Here is an 18,812-nt window from a genome sequence, read left to right on the forward strand (position 1 = left end):
TTAGGGCATACTAATGAATTTCAGACACCTGCACAATTGGATTTAGCTGCAGTGTGGGAAAAATCCCTGCCAGAGTGTGAAAGCACAAAGTGCTGACCATATCGCACAGCCAGCAGAAGCTGTATTCATTCATTATTGCCAATACAGAAGCTTTAGTGGCAGAAAATAATTGTCTTGACTATTTAAACCCATATTGCATGACAAATATTATTGCTTATGTAATAGAGATCTTAGGAACTCTCTTGTTTTATATAACTTCTTTTTAAACATTGTAAAAAAAAGAAAATGCCACAGGCATCAATCCTAGGATACAGCTAAGTATTCAATGTACTAATGTGACGGAAGCAAAGGAAGTAGTTGATTCATTCTACATAAAAATCATTCCTTATATTGTGTACTAACTTTATAAACATTAAAAAATACATACCCATCTGTTTATGCACAGTCACATTTTTAGTTAAGTTAATTCTTAGAAGCATTTGGTTAAAAGAAATGACATTTTCTGTACTCAATTATTATACAATGTATGGTAGCAGGTTGCAGAGACATAAGAAGACTAAATAATTATTTTGTTAAATTAGCTTAGTGCTTGGGAAAGGTATTAGATTTAACTGCCTGGGAGACTGACCTCCATTTTACCCTGCTAGAGTTAGCTCATGAAAGGATTAACAAAATGAATCCTGCAAAATAGTTCAAAGGTTAAGAAACTAGTCAGCCCCTGTAAGCACAACAAACTTTACCCATAAAGGGGTATCTCTCCACACCATGCAGAGAATCAGTTCATCCCCACATCCCAGATGTGCTGTCTTCTCAGTGGGACCCTATCCTCACTGCTGTTCACTCCCGCCTCTCAAACAAGGCCTGTTTGCCAAACTTTCTCAAACAGGAGCTCAGGTGTGCAAAATAAAATTTCAAACCCCAGACTCAATGTGAGCAGATTGAGGCACAGAGTTCACGTTACTCGACGCTTTTCAGCTATACAATACATACAGCACAGGCAATTGCACTGTGAGCATCCTCACACTCCACCATTAATATGCCTCACCCTCGACTGGGAATGGAATTAAATGCCTGGTCTTTTTGCTTAGACTACAAAGAAAGGTGCCAATTAGAGGCAACTGTGGTGGTCATCTTTGTGATGTGAAATCGTGAGTACTAGGAAGTGGTCTGAGACTGCCATTGATAGATATGTGTACACACATACACACACCACATTTACACACACACTTCAATGTGTGTCCATTTACAAGTATTCTGTGATAGGAGCTTGTTATACCATCACCTAGCATTTATACATGTAAGAAGTTCATTTTTAAATAGTTAATTTTAAACATGTTGTTCATAGTAATAGTACTATAATTTACACAAAAGAGGAGGCTGGCAGCCTTATGAGAATGATAATGGGAGCCACTGCCTTTCACCTCTAGACTGCCTCTGAATCAAGCTTGTGTTGCTAGTGCATGAAAGCTGTCGATTTGATGGATGTGAAATAAACAGGTCTCTATCCAGTTCCAGGGGTACCAATGTCCATATCATAAAAGCATCACCACTGAAGGAACTGGCATTGGTGGTCTCAGCAGAGAGGCCAGGAATTGAAGGAGCTGGGAATCTCACACTCACCCCTACTGTTGTCTCTGCAGGATAGGATTGAGATGCACTGATAGGAAAGGCTGAGGAGAGGCAGCTTGAACCACTGCTGACCATGCTGTACTGGTTCTGTGAACAGAGGACTTCACTCTCCAGGACTGTCAACTCCAGCACTTTTCATAAGAACTAAAATTCATTTAAGAAAAAAAAAAACCTCCCCCAAACAATAACAAAAAAAAAAAATACATGCTTTATGGACCATTTCTATTTAAGGAATTAAAATTAGACACGGGAACATGCAAAAACACCAGATCTGAACCTCCTAAACTTTGGGCAGTTGGGATTCAGACGGGCCCATTAACAGATCAAAGGAAGTATTTTGGTCTCATGTTCCTTCAGCCCCCAAAGTGGGTAAACTGTACAGAAGATCTAAAATCTGAAGAAAAACTTACCTTCTTGTAGAGACTTCTCAGGTCTCTGTACTGCCACATGCTATTTAGGACCTGAGATGCTGCTTTCACCACTTTTGGTGAGTGCCTATTACATTAAAAAGAGAGAGAGAGAGAGACTGTTAAATCCCAGGCTCAATTAATGCTGATTTGTGAGTCAATTACAAAGGATTGAAACTCTCAAGTGGAGTTCTGCTATTCACCAGTTCTATAAGTATATTCTAAGAGCTTTACATTCAAGTTGTTTGGATACTAACATTTTATTGACTGACAAACACACTCTTCATGTCCATATTACTAGTGTTGGAAGAGGAACAAAACCAATACACACTTGCGCTGTACGGTGAATGAGAAGCAAGGATTCTCACTGGAAACATGAGAACAAGAGAATTCTGTCAAGATGGCGAGTAACTGCTGAACTGGCTAACTGATAGGGTGGGTAGTGGGGAAGGTAGAGAGAGAGAAAGCTGCAGAGAGCAAAAATTGGACAAATTGTTTCTGGAGAGGTGGCTTGGCTGCATCCCTGTGTGCAGTGGCATGAAGGACAAGAGTACAGGGCTTTGGTTTCTTTCTCCTGGGCTGGTAGACTTTAAGCACTTCAAGGAACAGATGAGTGAGTACTCACTGCACCAATGCCTGGTACCAGATGGTCAGAGGAAACAGAGGAACTAGCCAGGTGATGAGCACTGTTTTAAGATGGGAAGGGGTTGGGGGCAGGACGCAGAAATACAATAGATCATAAATACATAGAATAATCAGTGCTTTGTGACTAAATAAAATTCATCTGGAGCCCAAATTTGGACTTATGTTCTGAAACACTGACAACAGTAACCGATTAATGACTGCACTCTAAGCCTATATAAAAAGACATAATTAACTTCATATGTACTCCTCCTCCTTCTGGAGTCTTTCCCCAGGAGATCTGAATAATTATTTCAGAGAATTAGAGCCAAATGTTCCCTTCTGTTTAGGGAGCAGATGTCTTAAACCCAAAGAGAAGGGCCAGGGAGGATAACATAGGATAAATATGTGACTATGTAGAAAGTCCACATCACGTGACTAACCTCATCCCCTCAGCAAACATAAAACAGCAGAGCCCAAAAACAAAATTACAAGGGATTAGAGACCACATGAAGTATAGTTGGAGAACAGTCACACTTGTGCTTGGTGTTTCCCTGTGAAAAGGGCACAACTGGTGGTGAAAAAGACACAGGTGGTCCTGGTGTTGGCAGCATATATTACTCGTCTGGTTCCAGTGTGGGTAGTGGTAACTGCCGCTATTCACTTTGCGACACACATGAGAAGGGTCACAATTGCATTGCCAGCAGAGCAATGTTAATGTTTAGTCAGTTGTTTTCCACAATATTTTCCTAGTACATTATTTGTTGATTCTGCCCATCTCTATTATTCGTCCTGCAAATAGAACTGGGTGACTAGTTCATGAGTTGATAAGAATTTGATGAACACTTTTAAGCATCGTTTTCATTATTTACCCATCTTTAGCTGCTAGTGGGGTACTGGGAGTAGGGAATGATGAATGTGGTAACAGTGCCAGTCATGCTGTTAATACTAAGGGGAAGCCAAGAGAAGTAAGATACACTGCATTTGGCCAATCTGATCCCATGGATGCCAGTTCTGCTACACAACTGTAGAGGAGAGAGGACTAGGGCTGTGGGCTCTTTACAGACACCAGAGCAGATAGTCCTTGCACTACTGTGATTGTGTCCTACCCCTGTGCAGGAAGCATGGAATGAGAGAGAAAGGGAAGGACCTTCATGTCCTCTACTTCAGTAGTGGACCCACAAAAGAGCCAGGTGCACTCTGGCTCCATATTTGGAGGAAAACATGCTGCACACAAGGCACTAATATTTAAGTTTTGTATTGAAATATACTAACTATGGCAAAATTTCCTCATCAGTCCAGGATAATGCAATTTTGTGGGTTCCAGTTCTTTGAAGAGCATGTGGATGGATGGGAATATAATAGCGTAACAGATGACAAATTGAAATCTATCCATTAAAATCTCTATAAATCCTATTATAGGTAGTGTTGTTGTAGTTGTGTTGGTCCCAGGCAGGGCCGGCTCTGGCTTTTTGGCCGCCCCAAGCAAAAAACAAAAACAAAAACAAAAACTGCGCGGCTGGAGCGCAGGTGCAGGGGGACCGTTGTGGGGGGGGAGCAGCGGGTGGGAGAGAGAGAGAAGGGGGCAGCCAGGGCTACAGCAGGGGCACTATCACGCGGCCCCTCCCGCTGCGTCGCCTCCTGCCGCGAGGGCTCCGCTCCAGTCGGCAGGGAGGGAAGGAAGAGGACTGCCCTGCAGGGCCCTCTGGTCCTCCGCACCACTGCCCCCTACAGGGCGGCCAGAACAGAAAAAAAAAAAAAAGCAGCTGTGCCGCCCTAGGATTGGGCGGAATGCCACCTCGAACAATCTGCCGCCCCAACCACCAGCTTGCTCAGCTGGTGCCTGGAGCCGGCCCTGGTCCCAGGATATTAAAGAGACAAGGTGGATGAGATATCTTTTATTGGACCAACTACTGTCTCCAGACCTGAAGAAAAGCTCTGTGTAAGTTCGAAAGCTCGTCTCTCTCACCAGCAGAAGTTGGTCCAATAAAATATATTACCTCATTTACCTTGTCTCTATAAATTCTATTGTAACAACTTTTAAGGTTAAAGAGTTTTTGACTTGCCTTCTCATGAAACAGAGTTTTTGTTCCACTGGGTTAAAGCTTTGGTGACTTCTGCTGGAAGCAGACACAGTGCATATTGATTTTTTTAATATGACAGTGATTATACTGGAAGCAACAATAAATGGTTCTTCTGAGGCTACTAACAGTTGGTCTTGTTAACATATTTCATATTTTACAATTTAACACAATGTTGCATTCTGTTAAATTGTGCAATTTCACTAATTTAAGTAACAGGTTGGCAAGATATTCTTCCTACAATTATTATTTGAAATAATGGAACCTCTATGAAAGAAATGAAAAAGATAGAAAGAATGGTATAAAACTCTCATGTTTCTGAAAGGTGAGTATAAACTCCTGTTTTAGGTGAGGAGCTGGTATCATGGGTTGATAGATTTTCTTGTTCTACAACTACAAAATCAATAAAAATAATCATATCTAGCTCTTATATAGTGCTTTTCATCAGTAGGTCTAAGAATACTTTATAAAGGAGGGCACTACATTTATTATTTGGACATTCTGAAAACACATATTAGCCAACGTGTCCTAGACTATTAGAAATACATGGCTTTCAAAAGGTAAGGTTCCCTGGATTTGCAGTTGGGGTTATATTTGACTCACCGTATGCTGTAAGACTGACATTTTCAAGACTTTAACAGAACTGGAGACCCAAATCCCATTGAAATCAATGGGAGTTGGGTGGCTAATTCTCTTAGGCTCCTTTGCAAACTCCAGCCCCAATGTCTCTAGGTAATAATGATCTCGCTTGGAGTACTATTCAGGTGGACAAATACAAAGTTTTTGTAGATTTTCTTAAGTTTTATTAATATACAAGTATAAACTCGGAGTCAAATTCCCCACTGGTGTGAGTGGGCACATTCTACTGAAGAAAAATGGAAATGCACCTGCTTATGCCAGCAGTAAATTTGATCTAGTAACAAGAATTCATTTAGTTTGATATGTAATTTATTTATACTAAAAATTTTATATGCTTTATGACTAAGGTGAGTCAGCAGTACAAGAGCAGTTCCCACAACTGGAATCACCACAATTAGTAATGCTGCTACTCTTATCAATTCCTGACAGAGTTATAATAATGAGAGTGTACTGGGTGAGAAGTATGAAAGGAGAGAGAACAATAATAAAAGAAAAGGGAATAAGATTGAATTGTGTCAGCAATGCATTAATTGCCTCGTCCTGCACACTGCTCCAGTACCAGGTGTAGTGCGTAGATTCCTCTTTCAGGTTGAAGATTGGCTGTGAGGAGCCACATTAGAGCCCCGAGGCTGCAGCTGCCTCTGTGCTGATAACACATCCCCCTTCTGATAGAAGGATCTATGCATTAGAGTGAAATCTTCCATTTTTCAAACTGACATGGTCCCACAGCAGGCAAAGCAACAATACTTCTGGAAGTTTATGTATATTGTTTGTAACCAAGCTATTGTAGGCAACCACTCCCAGCAAAAGGAGAGGAACCAATGATCTCTTTGTCAACAGTGTGCACTGACTCTGAAAAAAAAATGCATTCATAGCTATTGCTAATAGCGTCATAGTTAGGTGTGAGTCTTCTCCTACATGTATCGGTGCCATTTAATGTAGCAGACAGAAGGCCTGATACTTCTTAACAAGCTAGGGAGTGGGAAGGGGGGGGGGGAAGGAGTGGGAAGAGCTGAGGCTCCACCCCCCACTTGCCAGCCAGAGTAACCGTTGTATGGTGGGGAGTAAGCTGCAGCCTGCAAAGTGGTGAAGTTACTTACTTCCGGCATTCCCAAAGCAAGTGGGAGTAGGAGAAGAATAGTACCTTTGTGAGGCACAAATCCTTTCACAGTGTCCTCCTGGTTACTCCAATGGCACATCACCCACTACACAGGGGCCTAATGGCTCAGGCTACCACCTGATGTTGATAAAATGTTTCATGCCAGTCATTATTATAAATAATTATTATTCACTATGCGGCATGTTGCCAGTGAAAGCAGGCCAAAAAATGAGCCTTGGCAGGGACTTTGATACTGGGTTACTTGTTTCCTGTCTCCCTTCCAACATCTGACATGGTTACTAACACAAGGTGATTTATGATTAAACTTAATAATGAAGCTAACGATTTCACCAGACAAGACAAACCCATTTAGTACTAATTACACCTATTAAAGATGTTACAAAAGGTGCGAGGTGATTTGCAAAACATACTTGTCTCCTTTACTCTTGGAAATGCCAACTAGCTTCTCAATGCCTCCTGCATCCCGTAAGGCCTTGGCATTCTCCATGTTTTTAGTGATAACTTCATGCAGAGTGCAGCAAATGGCAGTAACGGTGTCATCCGACATGGCCTTGCTTGCTGAGCTGTTGCTGTTGTTACCTCCTGGAAGTCGGTGGACCAGATCCCGCATGGCATACTTGCCTTTTTGGAAAGAAAATGAAGGGAGAATGTTGAGGAAATTTAAAGGAAGAATGATGGGGGAGATCCAGGGAAAACACACAAGGCAGTGTCAGGGCCATTTTCAGAATTTCAGGTCTATAATTTGCTGTCAGTATTATCCTATCATTAGCCGTATTTATACAAACATTTGTTTAAGCAGCATTTTGCCCATTAGGACCTCTACTAATAGTCCCTAGTAATATCAGTGAGAGCTTCAGGGTGTGAGTTATATCCTTTCTTTGTGAAAAGGAGACAGGTACAGTAAAGCTAAGTACGTGTGAAAGTGTGAATCAAAGATTTGAGAACCCAGCAGAAATTGGCCATTCCATATCTTCCTTACTCCATGATAGCAACACCATTTACGTAAGCCCAAGACAAGCTGGCTGGGATGATGCATCTCTACTAATAAAATCATCAATGTGTAGCAGTTACTAGGGATAGTACAAAGGTAGTGAAGCCATCCAAATTGGAGTTCTTTGTGAATGAGTAGTTGATCTTCTCTGGAGCGCAGGCTTCACTATACATTAACTAGGTGTAATTATGTTATTGTACCTTATAATATGCTTTTAAAAGCTATTGTTATTCCTGTCGTTTGAGTTGTGTGACTATTAGTGATTTGGAGGAGAGGTTTCTCTGCATTGTGTTGCAGTCTGATATCTAGCAAAGGTATATCTCCATATATTTTATCAGGGGCATTGATACCTCATGGTTTGAGCATTGGCCTGCTAAACTCAGGGTTGTGAGTTCAATCATTGCAGGGGCCATTTAGGGATCTGGGGCAAAAAGCTGTCTGGGGATTGCTCCTACTCTGAGCAGGGGATTAGACTAGATAACCTCCTGAGGTCCCTTCCAGCCCTGATATTCTATGATTATCTTACTTAACATTTATAACTTAAATTTTCTATCAAACTGAGCAGGAGGACATAGTCATTGTGATTTTCCATTATAATTTTTTTCATATTTAAATACAGACAGAAATCTTTAAAAAGTTGCTTGCACAAATGTAGTGCATGGGAAAGATACCACGCCAGAAGTCCTGGAGAAGGAAATTTTCCATGTAACTACTGGACAAGTACAGCACAGGCAGCAGAACTTCCCCACACTGCCACATCAAAGCGCTTTAGCCCTGTTCTGGAGGGATTACCAGTATGGGTGAAAGTTTATTATATCCGCTCTTCTAAGATGAAGACAAGCTGAACAGTGAAGAGACTAGGGCCCACATCCAACTCTCAGTGAAGTCAGTGAACACATTCCTATCAACTTCAGTAGCACTGGATCAGGATCTTGGGTGAAATAATCAGCTCAACAACATCACTCACTCTCAAAATGGGAATGACACGATTGTCAGGACAAGTAACTGGAAGTAATCCATATTACTTTCTGGCCTGAAATGTAATCAGCAATCTTCTCAATCAGACATTACAAGCCCTGATAAGATGGCATATAGTAAGTGCTTATTAAAAAGCTTACTCCTGAAGTTACAAACAGAACTCTTGGTGTCTGAATCTGAAAATCAAAAGAAGCAGAAGACTGGCCCTTTGAGTGTCCTTATGTCATATTTTCCATCATAAATTGTTATTTTTTTACAATATTATCTGCAATGGCGAAAATCTATCCAATCATTTGGAACAATGCATTACTAATACAGTACACACCAAAATCCATGTACTGTCACAGTAAAATCAAAATATACCAAATTAATTTTGTGACAATGTCAGATCCAGAAACTCCTTTACTTTTGATCAAGCAACAAAATTCCTTGTAGTGGAAGCATAATACACTAAAATGTGTGCAATTGTTTTATTATCAGTGTGTTGCAATTTGGAATTTAACATTTGACTTCAAATGTTTTTGTTTCTGTGCAGCTAATATTTCATCATTGTAATCCGCATTATTCAATTTTTCAGCAATTTCATTTAAATGTCAGATGCAGTACATAAATGGGTCATATGAATGCTGTGCAATTCTTTTTCCCATACATACTTATAATAGTATCTGCCAAAGAATAGCCATATAGAATGTCGTGTGCAAATATTAATATGTAGTTCTAGCCAGTAATAAGTGTTTCATTAACAAAAAACATTGATTACATTCATTTATGCCTTTTAACACAAGCCAATTAATGGTTGCACATCTGTTATAGTCACTTGAGTACTACAGTCATAGAATATGGTAGATCATGCTTGCCTGTCAAAGTAGATTTGCAAAAGGCTGTTTATTTATGCCATTTGTTTCAGTTTTCACTCCTCTAATACTACCATTGATCAGGATCATAGAATCACATAAATAGATGAATTAGATTAGTTAGAGGTTCTCTCTTCCTTTCCCTGTACCAACCATCCAGGACATGCCAAAGCTCCTTTTTTACCTATAGCAACTGCTCAACCTAAACTAGAGGGGGGTATTTATGCACCCCTTTCTTTCAGATCATGGATTTCAGCTCTTGTGTGGCACTGTATGTTAAAGCTGCCCTCTCTTTGGCAGCTAGTGACCGCAGTCCTTAATTCTGAGTATGAAAATATCCAGTGACTGCCCTTGAGCAAGTTTTTCTATGGAATTGGCCAGGAATACAAGGATCACTGCACCACAAGAAAGCATAAATGTATGTATATATATGTTTTGCTGGATGCCTGCATATCAGAATGGTACCATGGTTACGAATGTAGCAGAAAAAGAATATAAATATAATAAAGGCGATACTACGACTAATAATTAATCATGAACATTCCAGATTTGAGACTGGATTCAGAACAATGTCCAGTTCACTAGTTCGTGGTTCTGGTACTTCTATTCTGCACATACTGAATCGATCAGTAAGCGGAAAATTACAGAACTGGGATGTGGGAGTGGGGAACAGTATAGAGTTATACATCAGATGTGGTGCAGCCTCCCTGTCTTCTGACTGGCTGAGAGAGTTCATTTCAGTATAATTGTGCATAATTCGGGAAATATTTAATTCAGGTTCAACTCTTGAGTTTGTGTGGATTCATATCAAAACGATACCACGGATCAAATTCAGCCCTTGAATATGTGTATGCAGTTTCCATCAGCTTCAATGGGAATTGCATGCATCTTAATGTAGAATTTGCCTCTGCTTCATTTCACTTTTTAAATAAGGCTATTTCAGTCAGCTGTATGAATAAAATAATTTTTACATGCTAGTTGGACAGGCCAAACCTGGTTTAAAATATTAAAGAATTGATTCATTTTGTAAAGTAACATTATTTTGAACCAGCAACGCACGTCGGAAGAACAGCAGTCCAGATTTCATAAAACAGAAAATTATCGAAGTCCTCATTTGAGAGGTCCTGATGTTAACAAGCATGGCTGTTACAAGTCAGACTGTAACATGTTTCCTACATTTTTATTGTTCCGAAAATTTATTAGCTATTTTAAATGAATATACGGGAGAAGAACAAATATACCTATGTATAAAAATTACTAGTGTGAATTAATCCAAATTAATTAATTTAGATCACATGAGCTGGTTGTGGAAAAACTGTAATGAAGAGGCAATAATCCATTACATGTCTCAGATACAAAATGGGTCAGGGAACAGCTCTCATCAACAATAACGAGCTTACATTTATATTGCGTTTGCATCTCCATGGCTTCTAAAGTGCTTTACAAACAAAATGGTAACATTACTGCAATATTAACACTTCACAGTGTGACAAGATGGTCGGTCCTGCGCTTTTCTTGGTGGGGGGCTAAAATACCACCCCTTATCCCTGCTCTTGGGGCACCAAGGGCCCCACTAGTGGCTCAGGAAGATGGTAAAGGAGGGAAGCGGGGGAGGGGTTTGGGTTTGCTCCTCACTCTGAGTCCCAGCCCTTCTCAACCCTTGCAGGTTCTTACCCTCTTCCCCCTTGGGTGGGGTACCTTCAGTCCTTAAATCCTGGGGAGAGGGAGGGGCCTCCCTTACTCCGGTTTTCTGTTCCTCCAAGTCTCACAGCAACCTCCAAGCTCCAGTCCTCTCTCCTTCCTCCTGACTGCCTGAAGCAGGGGGGTTTAGTGGGTTTCTAACAGGGCCTTAATTGACTACAGGTGCTCCAATTAACCTGTAGCAACCCTCCCTAGTCTACAGGGAACCACGCCTTAATTAACCTAGAGTTTATATACTTCCCTTCTACCACAACCCACTGCTTCCTGGCCCTCCTGTATCACATATCCCCCGCCCCTGCTCAACGCCATGGGGTTGGGCTACTTGGGACGAAAGACAGTGTTGTCGTGCTAGGCCGTCCGTGTTGCTGTGTTGGCTGCCGGCTCTATGCTGGATCCGGAAGTGAAAAGGTTGTAGAGACAGGAACCATCTAGTCCAGTGGTTCCTAAACTTTAACAGCCCGCGAACCCCTTTTTCTAAATTGTGAAATCTCGTGAACCTCCTTCTAAAAATGAATATTTTCAGGGTTTTAAATTTAAATTTCCTCAGTGTGATGGATGCGCTTGCTTTGCTCTGCATAGCTCTTTCAAGACCGGAACCTTTGGAGAAAGATAAAGTCTCAGGTCTGGTTCGGCATCACGTCTGTTTCTGTATTTCGTTTTCAGATGTGCATACGAGGAAAACGCTTTCTTGCATAAGTATGTTGTTGAAAATGGTAACAAAACTGCAGCAGCTTTTTCTTCCAGAAGGGGGTACTCTTAAACTCAGCCAAAAGTTGATCAATGACAGATTTCTGAAACTCCTTCTCAGTTCGTAATCACAGGAGATCTCAATCAATTTCTCTTTTTCCTCAGTGTTCAATATCTGTGTTGAGAAAGTGGTATCATCAAAAGGGTTGCAAATCCAGTCATTATCACCTGATATAGCTGGAAAGTAATCCCTGAATGTTGTGCAAAGTCCTTTTAGGTGTGCAGTTATATTGGTTTTAGTGCACTGATCCAACTGAAGTTTATGTTCTGCCAGGAAGTCATGAAGATTACTGAAACACTCAGTTTGATTGTTTTCCAAACAACTTTCCCAGAACTGCAATTTCTTTATCATGGATTCAGCTCAGTCTTGCACATTGAAAACTGTTATATTGAGACCTTGAAGAGATAAATTTAGGTCATTAATTCTTGAGAAAATATCTGCTAAATAAGCTAGGCTCTGGAGCCAGACATTATTTTCCATACAGCTGGCAAGGTGGAAAGGGTGGCTGTTGAAAAAAACTAGGATTTCCATTCTAAGCTCAAACCAGGATTTTGCCCCGTGAGAGCCATCTAACTTCAGTATGGGTCAACAGACAATTGTGTATACTATCCATTTCTTCACAAAGTACGTGAAATATTCTGGAATTTGTTGGCCGTGATTTTATGAAATTCACCATTTTCACTGCATTGTCCAGCACTTCCTTCAGTCCCTCAGGCATGTGTTTTGTTGCGAGGGCTTGTCTATGGATGCTGCAATGAGTCCAAGAGACTTTTGATGCAACCTTTTTTGTTCAAGCTACAAAACCAGTATACTTCCCCGTCATTGATGTGGCCCCATCAGTGCAAATGCCTAGGCAATGAGACCAATCTATTTCCTTTTCTTGAAAATATACATTAGTCAGATTGAAGATATCTTCTCCAGTTGTACGTTCTTCCAGTGGTCGGCAAAACAACAAGTCTTCTTCAACCAGACCTTCATTCACATAATGTACAAACAGTAGCAAAATAGCTAGATTAGCTACATCAGTTGATTCATCCAACTGTATAGTATAATATGGACTATTTTTCACTCTCTGTACAATTGTGGTCTCTACGTTATTTGACATGTCATTAATTCTTCGTGACAATGTATTATTGGACAAAGGTACCATGTCAATCCTTTTTGCAGCCTTTTCTCTGAGCATGCAATGAACTAACGTCTTTTATACATGGACCAATCAAGCTCTCTGCTATGGTATGGGCTTCTGATGCTTTTGCTACTCGGTAGCTCACGCGGTATGATGCTTCAAGTGCATTTTCGTTATCAGTACTTGCTTTGGATATAAAACTGGTAATGTCACTTTTCCTCTCAGCTAATTTTCGCTTGAAAAAAATCAACAGGCTTGTCGAGTTGTGCAGGATGCCTAGTTTCTAAATGGCACCGAAGTAGAGAAGGTTTGAGGCTGCTGTTTGCTAGAACATCACCACAAATCACACAGTGGTTTTGGACATTCTTGATCACCAATGCATGTAAAGCCATATTTTATATAATAATCATCATATTCTCTTTTCTTTGTAAGTGACTTTCCAGGACCATCATGATCATTAGACGTAGATTTTCCACAGTGTGGACTTGAGGAAACACTAGCTGATTCTTGCGTCTTTACACTTTCCTTTTTCAGCCACTTATCCATTGAACCTGTGTACAAAAGTTCTAATAAAAACAACACAGAGAGACTGCTAACAACCAACAAACTAGAAAATGAGAAGATTCACTCAAGTCTCACTGAAGCAAAACAGCTCTTCAGAGAGAATGACAATTACAGAGGCACCTTAACACTGCTACACTGGCTACAACGTGCTTCCAGCTGGTTTGGCTCCCAAACAGCTTTTCTTCCGCCACGAGGTTTCTCCCTAGGAGGGTGTCCTGCAAGGGACAAATTAGCTTGGACCATCCCCCACGTACAGAATTGCTCCTGCTAACTCTGCCCTCCATGCCAACTTCCCCTGTCTGAGAAGGACAGGAGTCCGAGCTGCCACCTGCAGGAATGGGGGTCTCAGCTACCACCCTGCCCACCACAGGGCTCAGGCTACTTGGCCCCGTGCCAGGGCCTGGGCTGCTGGATCCACAGTCCCTGGGGCTCCTGCTGCTGGACCCCATTGACCACCCCGGTCAACTGAGCTCCACTGAGCTTGTGCTGCAGGTCCCGCTGACCGCTGGGGCTTGGGCTGCTGGCCCCAGCTGCCTGGCCCCGGTCTCCCTGAGGCTTGGGGCTGCCAGCTCCCCTTCTGATGGGGGGCAGGGCTCAGGCTGCCGGCCCCAACTGCCCGGCCCCACTTTCCCTGAGTCTCGGGCTGCCAGCTCCCCTGCTGACAGGGGCATGGCTCAGTCTGCCGGCCCCACTCTCAAGGGGCTCAAGGCTGCCAGCCCTGCTGGAGCGCTGGGGTTTGGGCTGCCGGCTGCCCCGCTGACGGGGGTCGGGGCTCGAGCTGCCGGCCCCAACTGCCCGGCCCCGCTTTCCCTGGGGCTCGGGTTGCCGGCTCCCCTGCTGACGGGGGTCAGAGCTCGAGCTACCGGCCCCAATTGCCCAGCCCCGCTCTCCTTGGGGCTTGGGCTGCCGGCTCCCCTGCTGATGGGGGGCAGGGCTCGGGCTGCTGGCCCCAACTTCCCGGCCCTGCTTTCCCTAGGGTTCGGGGCTGCCAGCCCTGCCGGAGAGCTGGTGTTCGCGCTGCCAGCTCCCCCGCTGATGGGGGCAGGGCTTGGGCTGCCAGCCCCAACTGCATGGCCCTGCTCTCGCTGGGGCTCTGGTTGTCTGCCCTGCAACCAGGTCCCACCTGCTGCCTCCAATGCCGGGGTCCTCTGGCCACCATTAATGAATTTTTTCTTGCGAACCCCCTGTAACGTTCTGCAAACCCCCAGGGGTTCGCGAACCCCAGTTTGGGAACCACTGATCTAGTCACTCGTGCATTCCTCTCCTTATTTGTGTGCATCCATTGGAGTGGGGCGTGGTCCGTCACAAGGGTGAACTGCCGCCCAAGTAGATAATACCATAGAATCTCCATGGCCCATTTAATTGCTAGGCATTCCTTTTCTACTATGGTGTACCGTTGCTCCCTGGGAAGGAGCTTTCGGCTGAGGTAAAGGATTGGGTGCTCCTCATCTCCCACCATCTGTGAAAGGATGGCCCCAAGTCCTACCTCCGAGGCGTCTGTTTGTAGGATGAATTCCTTTGTGAAATTTGGGGCTATGAGCACTGGATGGCTGCAAAGGGCTGTCCTTAGGTCTGTGAAAGCTTCCTCTGCTTCCTCGGTCCACTTAACTATCTCTGGGCCTCCAGCTCTTATCAGGTTAGTCAGAGGTGCTGCCCTTGTGGCGAAGTGAGGGATGAACCGGCGATAGTACCCTACTATCCCTAAGAATGCTCTGACTTGTGGATTGGGTGGGGCCATTTCTGTATTGCCTCCACTTTGTTCCACTGGGGCTTCACCAGGCCCCTTCCGACTACATACCCGAGATATCTCGCCTCCGCTAGCCCATTGCACATTTGGATGGGTTAGCAGTGAGGCCAGCCTGTCTAAGAGTATCTAGTACCGCTTCCACTTTCCCCAGGTGTGTCTCCCAGTCAGGACTATGGATTACCACGTCATCTAAATAGGAAGAAGCATACTTGGCATGGGGTTGAAGTAATCTGTCCATCAATCGTTGGAAAATTGCGGGGGCCCCATGGAGCCCAAAAGGGAGGACAGTATATTGGAAGAGGCTGTCAGGTGTAGAGAAAGCGGTTTTTTCCTTGGCGTCCTCAGCCAGGGGGATCTGCCAGTAACCTTCTGTCAAGTCCAAGGTAGTCAAGTATCGGGCCTTGCCTAACTGATCCACCAGCTCATCAATACGTGGTATCGGGTAGGCATCAAATTGGGATACCTCATTTAACTTCCGAAAGTCATTACAAAACCTCAGGGTGCCATCAGGCTTGGGGACCAAGACAATAGGGCTGGACCACTGGCTATGGGATTCCTCAATCATCCCAAGTTCCAGCATCTTCCTTACTTCTGCCCTAATTTCTTCTCTTTTTGCCTCCAGTATGCAATATGGTTTTATGGTCACCCTTGCTCTCGGACAGGTGACAATGTCGTGTTGGATCAGCGTCGTACAGCCTGGTTGTGTGGAGAACACATCTTGGTTCCGCTGGATCATTTTGATGACCTCTGTTCGTTGTTCTGGGGCTAATTCGGGGGATATCTTTACCTGCCCTTGTGGGCCATCTGCCTGGGGTGTGGCCGACAGGATGGCCAGGCACGTCTCCCGATCGTGCCAGGGTTTCAGTAAGTTGACATGATAGATCTGCTCTGGCCTTCGGTGGTCTGGCTGCTTTACCTTATAATTCACCTCCCCAACAGCTTCCACGATCTCATAGGGTCCATGCCAACTGGCCAGGAGCTTACTTTCTGCTGTTGGTACTAGCACCAGCATCCGTTCTCCTGGTTGAAATTTCCGTGTTTTTGCCCGACGATTGTAGTAGGTTCGCTGGGCCTCTTGTGCTTTCTCCAAATGCTCTCATACTATGGGGGTCACTTGGGCTATTCGTTCTCTCATCTGGGCTATGTGTGCAATGACATTCTTCCCTGGGTTGGGTTGTTCCTCCCATTCCTCCTTCCCGATGTCTAATATGCCACGTGGGTGGCGTCCATACAGTAGCTCGAAGGGGGAGAAACCAGTACAGGCTTGGGGAACTTCTCGTATTGCAAACATCAGATATGGTAGGAGGGTATCCCAATCTTTTCCATCTTGGGCCACCACCTTTTGGATCATACTCTTGAGAGTGTGGTTAAATCGCTCAACCAGACCGTCTGTTTGGGGATGATAGACCGAGGTCCGCAAGGCTTGGATGTGGAGCAGGGCACATAAGTCTTTCATTACTCTCGACATGAAGGGAGTCCCTTGATCTGTCAGGATCTCCTTAGGGATGCCTACCCTAGCAAAAACCTGCACCAGTTCTTTTGCGATTGTCTTGGACATGGGATTCCTTAGAGGAATGGCTTCGGGGTACCGTGTAGCGTAGTCCAGGATGACAAGTATGCTTTGGTGGCCCCGGGCAGTTCTTTCTAGTGCCCACTAGATCCACTGCTATTCTTTCAAAAGGAACTTCAATTATGGGCAAGGGTAACAACAGGGCCCTTAACTGAGGTCGGAGACTATGCAGCTGGCACTCTGGGCAGGAGGTGCAATAGTGTTGGACTTCTGCCCGTACCCCCGGCCAGTAGAACCTTCTTAGGACTCTATCCAGGATCTTGTCTGCTCCTAAATGTCCCCCAAACAGATGACTGTGAGCTAATTCTAATACAGCCCTTGTGTGCTTCCGTGGCACCAAGAGCTGTTCTACTACTTCCCCCCTGTATTGGCACTACCCGGTACAACAGATCCTGCTTGATTATATAGTATGGCCCTGTGCCTTTGGTTTTCCCTTCTACTGGCACGCCATTTACCTCTACTACCTCCTCCCTCATGTTTGCATATAGTGTGTCATCGGCTTGGTCCTGCCCAAAACATTCGCATGCGGGACCAATCTGGCCTGATTCTATTGACTTGGGTTCCCCTCCTTCTTTTGGGGTGCTTCTGCTTGTGCTGGGGGCCGTCTCTAGGTCTCCATGAGCCTTCCTCCCAACCAGGGCAGCTTTCTGGTTTGCTGCCAAGATCCTGGTTCCTAATCTTTTGTCTGCTCACCTTTCCCATCTGGATTTCCGGGACTTCCCAGGGGGTGAAAATAACTCTGGGGAAAACCCAGCAAAAATTGTGGTAGGATCATCCATGGGCACCTCACATTCTGCTTGGGGTTTACTTCCCTTCCCTAACTCAATGGGGGGAGTAGGCTCTCAAATCCAGGAAAGTCCCTGCCAATTTTTAAGACTGGGTAGGGGAGCTTGGGGACCACCCCTGCAGTCATCTTGGTAGTACTTCATTGGATCTCAATCCGTATTGGAATTGTGGGGTAGAAATTTACTGTGCCATGGACACATGTCACTCCAGTGCTCTTGGCCAGCTCAGTTGGTCTTGCCCCACTAATTTCCCTGAGACCAATGTGACAGCACTCCCAGAGTCTACCAAAGCTATGGTCTGGATGCCATTCATCTTTACTGGCCTGGTGTACTCATGTTGGGCCATCACAACCCCCACCAGGCTGATTAGGCCACATTGTTCCCTGGGATCCCCCAGATGACATTGCATGGGCTCCTCCCTGTTGTGGCACTGGGCTGCTATATGCCCCAACTCCCCACACTCATAACAGCGATATCTCATTCTGGAGGTTGCCCTCTGTCTTGGGCCTCTGACTCGCTTCCCCAACCCTCTCCCCCTGGACCCCCAGGTCCCTTTGGGGCCTCAGGCTGCTCCTTGGTGCCTGTTCTTCCAGCTATGGCTTTCCTGGAGTTCTCGATGATCCGGGGCCTCGGGGTTGGGACTGGTTTCCTAAAACACCGTGTTTCACCTCCCGGGGTTTCGAACAGTTCACGGGCTGCCAGTTGTCTCTCTACAAGGGTGACTAGTTCGTCCTAGGTGGAGGGTTCATTCTGGCCTACCCAGGCTCGGAGGCCCGAGGGTAGTCCCCTCGTATAGTGGTCCAGTACCAGGAGCTCCATCATTTTCTCTGAGCTGAGAGCCTCCGGACGTAACCACTTCCGGGCTAGATGGATTAGGTCAAATAGTTGTGACCGCGGTGTCTTGTCTTCACAGTACTGCCATTCATGGAACCTCCGAGCTCTCAAGGCCGTTGTTACCCCTGCCCTGGCTAGGATCTCCGCCTTCAGTCTGGGGTAATCTGCTGCCTCCTCTGTGGTCATATCATAATAGGCCTTCTGGGCCTCCCCACACAAAAATGGGGCAAGGATCCCTGACCACTGGTCTCGGGGCCAGGCCTCCCTCAGAGCTGTCCTCTCAAAAGCCAGCAGGTACGCCTCCACATGATCCTCCCAGGTCATTTTCTGCAGACAGTAGCTGGCCCGTATGGTCCGTGTCCCATCATATCCGTGGCTCAGCTCCGTAAGGACCTTCACTTGGTTCACTAGTTCCTG

General features: G+C 44.6%; 1 protein-coding gene across 4 annotated transcripts in view; it reads right to left on the reverse strand.

Moving 5' to 3' along the window:
- Positions 1 to 18,812, reverse strand: part of CTNND2 (catenin delta 2) — a 1,151,766-nt gene that overhangs the window by 48,721 nt on the left and 1,084,233 nt on the right. For all 4 annotated transcript variants that reach the window (XM_034761543.1, XM_034761542.1, XM_034761544.1 and 1 more), the window contains 2 exons: positions 6,908 to 7,118; positions 2,040 to 2,124 (listed from right to left, as the gene is read on the reverse strand). In XM_034761543.1, the coding sequence (XP_034617434.1) occupies positions 2,040 to 2,124; positions 6,908 to 7,118 (296 nt within the window). The remainder of the gene's footprint in view (positions 1 to 2,039; positions 2,125 to 6,907; positions 7,119 to 18,812) is intronic.

This window comes from Trachemys scripta, chromosome 2, assembly GCF_013100865.1.
Source record: "Trachemys scripta elegans isolate TJP31775 chromosome 2, CAS_Tse_1.0, whole genome shotgun sequence".
Lineage (NCBI taxonomy): Eukaryota > Metazoa > Chordata > Testudines > Emydidae > Trachemys > Trachemys scripta.